The sequence below is a fragment of the Nyctereutes procyonoides genome, unplaced genomic scaffold (assembly GCF_905146905.1).
Source record: "Nyctereutes procyonoides isolate TBG_1078 unplaced genomic scaffold, NYPRO_anot_genome, whole genome shotgun sequence".
NCBI lineage: Eukaryota > Metazoa > Chordata > Mammalia > Carnivora > Canidae > Nyctereutes > Nyctereutes procyonoides.
The window spans coordinates 6474870-6485559 of NW_026575041.1; the positions used below are offsets into that span (position 1 = coordinate 6474870).

General features: G+C 44.6%; 1 protein-coding gene across 1 annotated transcript; it reads right to left on the reverse strand.

The window, feature by feature from the left end:
* Positions 1-530: 530 nt before the first annotated feature.
* Positions 531-10380, reverse strand: NDUFC2 (NADH:ubiquinone oxidoreductase subunit C2). The gene is made up of 3 exons (XM_055320704.1): positions 10028-10380; positions 3337-3480; positions 531-708 (listed from the first exon to the last, which is right to left on the reverse strand). Exons 1-3 carry the CDS (start codon positions 10194-10196, stop codon positions 659-661), a joined length of 363 nt encoding a protein of 120 aa, XP_055176679.1. The 5' UTR covers positions 10197-10380; the 3' UTR covers positions 531-658.
* Between the last annotated feature and the right edge of the window lie 310 nt (positions 10381-10690).

Below are 10690 nucleotides of genomic sequence, written 5' to 3' on the forward strand. Positions count from 1 at the left end.
ACAAGCAATGACCCCTCTGCAGTATCAGCCTTCTAACCATTCTCCTGGTCCTAAGTCTCCTCCTTCTAATCCACCCTCTATAGTGATTGTTGCAGAGAGCTCAGAAATATCAGCTTGATCATGTCATTTTACTAAAACCCTTTAGCAACTTCCCACCACCCACAGGATCAAGTCCAAATTATTTTGCATGATTCAGAAAACCCTCCATAATCTGGCTTGTTATATTTTCTACTAGACCTAGAACAGGCAAATCTTTTCTGTAATGGGCTATATATTAAGTATTTCAGGCTTTGCAGGCCATAAGGTCTCTGTCACAACTACTCAACTCTACCCTTATAGCATAGAAGCAGCCATAGACATGTAAACAAATAAGCTTGGCTGTGTTCCAATAAAACATACTGGCAGTAGACAAGATTTGGCTCAGCTAAACTCCATTTTAAATCTGTCAGAGGTCTTCTTAAAATTAGGTGAATAGAAACTGACCATTCTCTGATGAATTATTTTTCTTATGACAAAAAGGAGTCAGAGTGTTCATGATGACCATTTTAATCACAAAGTGTTAACATACAGATTAACATAAACTTCAGTTATCATAGGAACACGTTCACAAAATTCAGTAACTGGTATCAGTGAAACCAAATTAAGCATTTTGGAGACTTCAACGCACTGGATGGAATTCTTCAAGAAATTCAGCGTAAGTTTTCTTATCTATAAAAAGATCACAAAAAAACTTATTTTTAGATTATGTTTTAGAAATTGTATTTCCTAAAGAAAAATAAACACTTAATATTCTATAGATATAAACTCCTAAGAATTTCCTTATGTTCTTGTTCTCAACCATAGCTTAGCAACCACTGAGAGATTCTGTTTCACTGGATGAAGGATAACTTTGAAAGAATCCATGGTGACATCCAGATGGCTGCTGCCAGGGGGTCCTGACTGAAGAGGTCAAAGAAGGAATGAACATGGAGAGGCACAGGTCAGCTGGGAGGGCCAGGAGTTGATGTGATCAAGCTTCCGTGTCCCTGCTGTCAGTGCAGGAGGCTTTTGGCACAACTGCCACTAATCTGCTGCTCAGAGAGAATGAGTCTGTGAGAGGGATTCCTGGGTGGCTCAGCGGTTTAGGATCGAGTCCCACATCAGGCTCCCTGCATGGAGCCTACTTCTCCCTCTGCCTGTCTCTGCCAATCTCTCTGTCTCTTATGAATAAATAAATAAAATCCTAAAAAAAAAAAAAAAAAATGAGTCTGTGAGGCTATACAAGCTCCTGCTGACAGAGGGAGCTAGTATGCAGAGGAAGCAATAAGCCAGAGGCCTGAGACTGAGGACCACTCTGCCACTGGGTCTCACTCTTAGGAATCAATATTCCCAAGATTCTAACTCAAAAATCCAATAGTTTTGAGTATTCCCCATCCCTGATACATCCATTATTGATGGCTTTGTACTCTAGTCTTTGAACTCTTCACTGGTAAAAATAAAAAAAAGAAAAAAAAAAAGAAAAAAAGCTGTATCTTTTTGATCTACCATAAACATCACATATGTGACTGAAGGCTATGGGAATATTAAACAGAGTAATACAATTTTAGAGCTAAATAGGACCTTAAAGACCATCATTTGGTATGGTGAAATTTAAATGCTCAATACTAGACATTCGGGATCCCTGGGTGGCGTAGCGGTTTGGCGCCTGCCTTTGGCCCGGGGCGCGATCCTGGAGACCCGGGATCGAGTCCCACGTCGGGCTCCCGGTGCATGGAGCCTGCTTCTCCCTCTGCCTGTGTCTCTGCCTCTCTCTCTGTGTGTGTGTGTGTGACTATCATAAATAAATAAAAATAAAAAAATATATATATCAATACTAGACATTCATGTGAATAGGAAAATCTACATATTTAGAAGTTCAAAATTTTTCTACATTCATTCACTCACATGTGCACACCTGTATTATGTGTGTGTGTGTGTATATATATATACACATATATATATAAATACAAATAAGAAGACAGTTATTATTTTTTTTCTAAAGATTTTATTTAGTCATGAGAGATACACGAGAGAGGGGCAGAGACACAGGCAGAGGGAGAAGCAGGCTCCATGCAGGGAGCCTGATGTGGGACTCGACCTCGGGCCTCCAAGATCATGCCCTGGGCCAAAAGCAGGCACTAAACTGCTAGGCCACTCACCCAGGGATCCTCAGAAAACAGTTATACTACCATCAAATCCATAGTAAAGAGCCATAAGTAGGATGTGCTAAGGAATATCGTATTTGTAGCTGGGCCAGGGCTTCTTTGAGATGAGGACTCTTGAGCTGGAATATGCTAGGTGGACAGGTAAAGACAGAGCAAGAGGGGGATTAAGAGGGTACAGGGTGTACAAAGTGATACACAGCAGGTTCAGGACACAGCATTTCATGAGGCAGGACATGAGTTACAGGAGATGAGGCAGGGTTCTGTGTAGATCAGGTCAGCTATTACTTACTGCTTACTAGCAGAGGCTCTGTCCTGGAGGCTGAGGAAACAAAGATGAAGCTACAGTCTAGTGAGGGACACAGACACGTACATGTCATGTGATGGATAAAAGGCATGGGCAAAATCTTTCTAATAGGCAATTAGCTCAGTCTGGGGAAATAAACTCTCCTCAGGAGTCTGGATTTTATCCTACAGGCAATGGACAGCTATTGTAAGCAATCTATTTTAGGCATAACTACATTTATCCAGAGACAGGATCTTTAGTAAGATTGAAGGCAGAAGTGAGCTGGAGGCAAGTGCAACAGTCCAAGCAAGAGGTTATCAGGGCATGAACCGGGGGGAGTGGCAGTGCGAGGACAGGAATTTAGAACTGAGAAATACTTAGGAAGTAGAACAGGAAGACTTGACGACTAATGAGAAATTCACAGAAAGACTAGAAGATCCTTCCCAGGTTTCTGGCTGGGGTACTGAGGTGGACAGTGGTGCCACTTACTGGTGCAGAACATAGAAAAGAAGTCTGCACAGGCAAAGGGGACATAAATTCTGTTTGCTGCCTGATGGACACAGAGGTACTCAGCTGGAAAATTAAAAGAATTTAAATTCAAGAGAATTCTAGTTGATAGACAAAGATGTGGGAATCATCAGAATACTGAAGGTACCTGAAGGTACAGGCATGGATAAGATTAACCAGGGGCACCTGGGTGGCTCGGTTGGCCAAGTATCCCCCCGGTTGATTTTGGCTCAGGTCATGATCTCAGAGTCGTGGGATCAAGCCCCACTTTGGGCTCTGTGCTCAGTGAAAGGTCTGCTTCTCTCCTTCCCCCACCTCCCTCCCCACCCTTGTGCACACTCTCTCATTCTGTCAAATAAATACCTTTTTCAGGAAAATCCTCTGGATGTGATTTTATATAGGCAAACATATCATGGTCCCTCAGGGCATACATACAGTCTTGACGTCTTAAAAGATAATATCCAATGAAGACAAAGGAAGTAACATACAGAAGCTGGCGATGCAAACCTAAAATTCAAACAACAAATCCCAAAGAAAGCAAAAATCAATGTATATTTAAAATCATAGTTTTGCGGTTCAGACATACATCTTTCATCATTCTCTTAAAAAAAAAAAAAAAGGCTTTTCTATGGCGTTTTTGAAAAAACAGTCTTGACCTTGATATATCTTCCTAAAGAAATCTGGCAATTATGAAAAGCAATATTAAATCTATAGGCATAACTATTAATAGAACCCAAGATTTTTAAAATTCAGCTTTTACAAATTTCTTCAGGAGAAAAGGTGGATTAGTACAAAATCCCGAAGATCTAAACTAACTTGTATTCCAGAACCTGTTCAAGATGTGATGTGACAGAGATGAAGTCCTTTACAAATGCTCAAAAAGCAATTTGGTTTGTCTCCATATACTAATTTATATTTGCATATTTATTGGTTACCAAAGTAGCCAGCTACTCTACAAATAATGTATCAATTCTCTTTTTTACCTTCTAAATTTTGTACCATGTGCATGAATTACCTATTCAAAAGCTATATTTATAAAAAAAAATCATGAGGATCAACTCATGTGATGTAGGGAAAGCCAAAATATAAATTCTGAAGGGGAGATCCAAAGGTCTGCACTTTACACACAGAAGTATCTTTATAAAAAGGCTAACTGCAGGGATGCCTGGGTGGCTTAGCTGTTGAGCGTCTGCCTTTGGCCCAGGGTGTGATCCTGGAGTCCCGGGATCGAGTCCCACGTCCGGCTCCCTGGATGGAACCTGCTTCTCTCTCTGCCTCTCTCTGTGTGTCTCTCATGAATAAATAATTAAAATCTTAAAAAAAAAAAAAAAGGCTAACTGCAGGTTTGATTTTCTAGCTATGTCCCAGGATTCTATCCCTCTTTTCTTATCCCACACATATTCTTCTGAAGAACTTGTTTGTTTCTACAGGTTTTATCTACTGTCCACATACTGGTGACCTTGAGTGTGTCCAACTCAGATACCCATGCTGAATAACATGTATATCCAAATGTCTGACAGTATGTTCACCTGAATACCACCAAATGAACTTCTTTCCTATTCATACCTCGTCCTCTTAATTCAGAGAATAAGACCATTCACCCAGGAAATAAAGTCCTGGGTAATAAACACAGTAATCAACCTTTTTTTTTTTTTTAACCCTCTTCCCCCCCACCCATCTAGTCAGAGTCCTGTCAGTTCTTCCTTGTATTTCCCTTGCCTCACTTTAGAGAACTCATCTTTCACTCATACTACCTGCTCTCTCCCTTTCATCTCATTTTCCATTCCACACTTACCCCAGCCTTTACTCTGTCACTAGAAGAATTTTTACTAAACTACAAACCGAGCTTGCCAGATCCTCCTTCTTCAACTATACCCAAAAGGTGACCAAACTCCTAGATAACGACCTTGCCCTTCATGAGCTGACTCTTCCATCTTCATCTGACACTCCCTGATATGTACATTGTGCTTCAGCAATACTGAGCTACTTTTAATTTCTTATGCAAATTAGACTCCTTCTTGCTTGTTTATTTATTTTCTTCCTGTTTTTTTATACCACTCACGGGTTATTTCTCTGCCCAGACACCTCCTCATCCTTCAAGACTCAATTCAGACATCACTTCTAAGAAGTCTTCCCAGAACTTTCCTTAATGAGGTTAACAAAGTGAACTCCTCTCTACTATTTCTGCTATAGAAATTATTTCCATCTACTTCCATGCAAAACCAATGCTTAATTCATCTCTCTGTACTAGCACGCAGAGAGCACTTAATATCTAATAAACAGATACATGGCCTTGGGCAAGTCAATTTACTACCTCTAAAACAAAGATAATACCTATCCTATCATTCTTACAGCAGCATTGTATAAACCAAAAGAAAATATATGTAAAAATATTTTGGAAAAAATATGTAAAACAATAAAAATGCAAAGTATTACTATGATTTGGGACTGGATAGGGCCCAGACTCTTTTGCATTCTCTCTTGCCCCAAAGAGCCATTGTTTTCCCTAATGGGCCACCTGCAATATAACAAACCAAAGTGTGCTGGGTTCTACTGTGTGCCACTGGACTACACAGACCCAAAAACCCAGACTCTCTCTCTCTCTCTCTCTTTTTTTTTTTAAACCCAGACTCTCTATGCTTACCCATATCCCCCACAGAAAAAGACTCCCTGAATGTTTCGTATGACGATGTCAGTGTTCTAGTCCTAAAGGCATGATGTGGCCCTTTGACGTGGCCTCTTCTCTAACCTTTTCTCTACTTCTCAGCAGTGGTCTCCCTCCCACCACATGCACCCCTCCACAATCATTTTCCTTTTCATTAAGTGAATCTAAACTTGGAAGCTACAGTACCCTTTCCAGGAACACCATAAATTACTGTATATTAAACTAGAAATCAATAAATATATTTAACTTGTGGACTACACTTAGATACCAACTAACTATAAATTTAGGGCAGGTAAGTGTTAACTAGCAACAGGGGTTTAGAACTCCAGATGGGAGAGAAGCTTAAGAAAAAATTCTATTTAATAGTTTATGCTAACCTGAAAAATATGTGCAAAATTTGGGTTCCAACAGTACCCACAAAATGCCAGGTACTCTCCATGGCTGTAGTTTGAAAATCTACCATATCTTTCTCCTTCCCTGCTCTTCTGTCACACTTGTTACCCTACGTGCCTAAACTTTTACCACAATGTCTTTTTTTTTTTTTAATTTTTATTTATTTATGATAGTCACAGAGAGAGAGAGAGAGGCAGAGACATAGGCAGAGGGAGAAGTAGACTCCATGCACCGGGAGCCCGACGTGGGATTCGATCCCGGATCTCCAGGATCGCGCCCTGGGCCAAAGGCAGGCGCCAAACCGCTGCGCCACCCAGGGATCCCCACAATGTCTTTTAAATGGATATGCTTGTCTGATTTGTAAACCTTTGGGGGGCTGGGACCATGTTTTAGACTTCCTTGTAATCTACATATATTTATTCAATGAATACTTGTGTGAATACTATTATATGATAGATACTTGCATAATCTACATATATTTATTCAATAAATACTTGCATGAATACTATTATATGATAGTCATTAAACTAGAAAACACAATATGCTTCAATAAATGCTGCTGAGAACCATTTTAATAGTCCTCAAGACCTAAATTTTCCAAAGCAACCTAGGGAAAACCAGAGAACTCAAGAACTCTGATTCTTACCCCTAGATTAAGGGCTTTATACATCATCTCTTCTAGTTCTCACAGCCACACAGAGGTAGATAGTATTCCTGTTTTGTAGCTAAGGAAACTAAAGCTCATGAAGATAAATAACTTCCCCAGAATCAAAAGGCTAGTAGAATGGAGGTGGTGTCAAATGCAAAATCATGTGCTCTTGACCATTATGTTCTTCCTCTGGAATAGTTTCTCTTCAATCTGTACCTCCTTTGTGTTCCCAAAGTGCTCACTGCTCATCTACTTCGATGAAAACACACTCTCTGCCATGCCTAGACCCATAATGGACTGTTTACTTGTTCTCCAACTTGATTAGGAGCTCTTCAAGTACAGGGATGGTATTCTTTACCCCATATACCCAGGATGTAACACTGCCTGGTACAGAGGAAAAGTTCAGTAAAAGCTGATCAAACGGGGGATCCCTGGGTGGTTCAGCAGTTTAGGGCCTGCCTTTGGCCCAGCGTGTGATCCTGGAGTCCTGGGATCGAGTCCCAAATCGGGCTCCTTGTGTGGAGCTTGCTTCTCCCTCTGCCTGTGTCTCTGTCTCTCTCTCTTTCTGTGTCTCATGAGTAAATAAATAAAATCTAAAAAAAAAAAAAAAAAGTCCTTAAAAAAAAAAAAAAGCTGATCAAACAAATATATGGTAAACTGTGCATAACCACAGCTAAGGAATGGAAACTCTGTCCAGCAACTTCTGTGTGCCAGGCATTTTATCTACAGAATCTCACTTAATTCTCACAACAAATATGCAAAGATAATTATTCTCATTTTATTTAAAAGATTTATTTATTCGAGAGAGAGAGCAGGCAAGCGAGTGTGGGGGGAGGGTAGACGAAGAGATAGTTTTAAACACACTCTGTCCCACACAGCCTCCATCTCACAACCCTGAGATCATGACCTGAGCTGAAGCCAAGAGTCAGATGTTTAACCAACTGTGCTATCCAGACCCCAATATTCTCATTTTATAGGTGAAGAAACTTTGCCTCTGAACAGCTCTACCAAGTAACTTACTCAAGCTGACAGACAGAAGACAGTGGAGTAAGGCTATTTAGTTCCAAAGTGGAGTTCTTTCCATTACAATAAACGACAGGCTTGGGCAAATGTGGAGTGGTAATGAAAAGGGAGAAAAACCTCATCTCCCTAAAGACAGAAACAGACAAAAATCTTTCTGTGGAGAGGGGTCATATTCAAGGAAGATGGAACTTCAGAACTATTTGAGCACTGGAAATGCTGAGATTTGATGATCTGGGAGCCAGCCTTCAGGCACGACATTAAGCTGGAAAGTGGCAAAAAGAGGCAGGAGCAATGTGATTACTGGATACCTGAACCACTCTATTAGCTTTCTTCTTAACTGAACTTCTTGGCTCCAATCGGTGCCTTGCATTGACAAAGCTGATTCCCCCTCCCCCCTTTTAAAGATTCATTAATTTACTTTTTTAAAAATATTTTATTTATTCATTCATGACACACACACACACACACACACACACACACACACACACACACACAGAGGCAGAGACACAGGCAGAGGGAGAAGCAGGCTCCATGCAGGGAGCCTGACATGGGACTGATCCCAGGATTAGGACCTGAGCCGGAAGGCAGACACTCAACTGCTGTGCCATCCAGGGGTAGGGGTCCTTAAGATTCATTAATTTGAGAGAGCGTGCATGCGGGGTGGGGATACAATGACAATGATAAAGGGAAAGAGAATCTTAAGCAGACTCCTCACTGGGCAGGGAGCCAGGCTGGGCTAGATCTCAGGACCCTGAGATCACAATCTGAGTAGAAATCAAGAGCCGGCCCTCAATGGAGTGAGCCACTCAGACATCCCAAGCTGACCTTCCTTTTAAAACACAAGGTACAGGGCAGCGGGGGGCTCAGCGGTTTAGCCCGCCTTCAGACCAGGGCCTGGTCCTGGGGACCTGGGTTCGAGTCCCACATCAGGCTCCCTGCGTGGAGCCTGCTTCTCCCTCTGCCTGTCTCTCTCCTTGTGTCTCTCATGAATGAATAAATAAATTAAAAAAATAAAATAAGTAAAACACAAGGCACAGAGGTGCCTTGGTGGCCCAGTCAGTTAAGTGTCTGATACTTGATTTTGGCTCAGGTCATGATCTCAGGGGTGGCTCTCTCTCTCTCTCTAAAAATAAATAAATAAATAAATAAATAATAAATAAATAAATAAATAAATAAATAAGTAAGTAAGTAAGTAAGTAAGTAAACAAACAAACATAAGGCCTGGGGCACCTAGCTGGTCCAGTTGGTAGAGCATCTGATTCTTGATCTCAGGGTGGTGAGTTCAAGTCCCACGGTGGGCATGGAGCCGACTCACAAAAACAAACAAAAAAACCCCACAAGGCCTGATTACTGCATCTCTCCACTCCGCTCCCCCACCACGGCTCTCAAAACCTAAAAAGGTTCCTGTGTGCCTAGAGAATAAGTCGTCATCATCTACCTAAATCTCCTTCTTAGCCTTAACACCCTACCCTGCACACTCAATCGTCAGACTCTTCCTGGCTCAGCGGCCCTTGCCTCCACTTACTTCCCTGGCCTCCCATGGGCCTGGGAGGCTGGCTGTGTCCTAGTATCTGCCTGGTAAGTCAAAGCTAAGCTCAAAGACCCCTCTTCCGGAGCTCCCTTCCTCTCTGCCCTTTGGAAATCCATCGGCCTTAGCACAGCTACCACGACGGCCATTTATCTGACAGGCGGCCCCTCGCATCCTTCGAGAGAAGACAGCGCAGTGGTTGGGCCTCTCCTCCTCAAAGGGGGCCCCAGGCCCGCAGTACCTGGGAGTCTGTCAACAACAGGCTTCGCCTCTGACCAACGGAATGGGAATCCTCATTTTAACAAGATCCCCAGGCTATCCGTACGCCTCCGCACGGGACGCGTGAGAAGCGCGGACTTCCAAGGTAGCCGTGAGGCCTGGGCGCAGGCTGGCTGCTCCACCACCGGGCGACCTCGGGTGAGAGGCGTTGGCCCCTCCACGTCTCTCTTCACTGTGGCTAACGCGTCCCCGCACAGCATCTTGAGGAGCCCGCCGGGCCGGAACGCACGGCCGGCCCGCAGCGCGCGGCACACGGCAAAGGGCTGGCAGCCCGGCCCCGGGTTCTCTCGCCGACTCGCCGTGAGCTCGTGGCTTCTGATGACCTCGGCCTCCCTACGTGCCAAAGGGCACTCCGCCCTATGCGTTCCGAGGCCGCGGATGCCCCAAGCAGGCGAGGCGGAGGCTGCCAGGTGAGAAGGCCGGGGAAGGCCAAAGCACTTGGGGCAGCCCACGGACGGCGAGGAACCCGCCCGCCGCCCCGCCGCCCGCCGCCCCGCCGCGCGCGAGCAGCCCTCACCGGCGGACAGCACCGGCCTCCTCCGGATGGCGTTATCGAGCAAGCCGGAGCAGTAGCCCAAGAAGCCCATGTAGGCGAGCCGCGGGTCGGTCAGCTTGGGCGGGGGAAGGCTGCGCGCCTCATCCGGCACGAACTGTAAGGGCACTCGGCCCGGCCGTCCGCTCATCATGGTGACGCCGTCCCCGCTTGAGGCCTGGCCTCCGACCGCCAGCTACAAAGAAACCCACCAGGACCACTGCCGGGGCGCACGCCGGGCGCTTTCACCTCCGCGAGCGCGGCTGAAGGGCATGGCGCAGGGCGGTGCAGGCCGCAAACGCTTCCCCGCGCACGCTGCGGCCGGGGCCCGCGCAGGAGGTTCCGGGACACTAAGTGCCCCACCTCCCCCGGCTCCGGTTCCTGCCGGCGCTATTCTGGCTCGGGGCGGGGCGGGCAGGGCTTTCTGGGCCTTGGTACCCGGGTCGTGGGGACCGGAAACGAGCAAGACGGGGAGGCCGGCAGGGGGGCACCTGGGGGCTCAGTGGCCGAGCATCTACCTTTGGCCCAGGCCCTGATCCCGGAGTTCCGGGATAAAAATAAAAAGGTTAAAAACAATTTATGACAAAATATTAACGGTTGTTACTTCTGGACGGTAGGATATGGGTATTTGTTTTCTTGTTCTTTGTA

What these genes read in the sequence shown, in the direction of transcription:
- NDUFC2 (XM_055320704.1), bottom strand. Translation starts at nt 10,196, where the DNA reads ATGATGAGCGGACGGCCGGGCCGAGTGCCCTTACAGTTCGTGCCGGAT. An exon ending in GAGGCCGGTGCTGTCCGCCG is followed by an intron (nt 3,481 to 10,027) that starts GTGAGGGCTGCT and finishes TTTGAATTTTAG; the next exon opens with GTTTGCATCGCCAGCTTCTG. An exon ending in AGAGGATTTTCCTGAAAAAG is followed by an intron (nt 709 to 3,336) that starts GTATTTATTTGA and finishes ATCTTTTTATAG; the next exon opens with ATAAGAAAACTTACGCTGAA.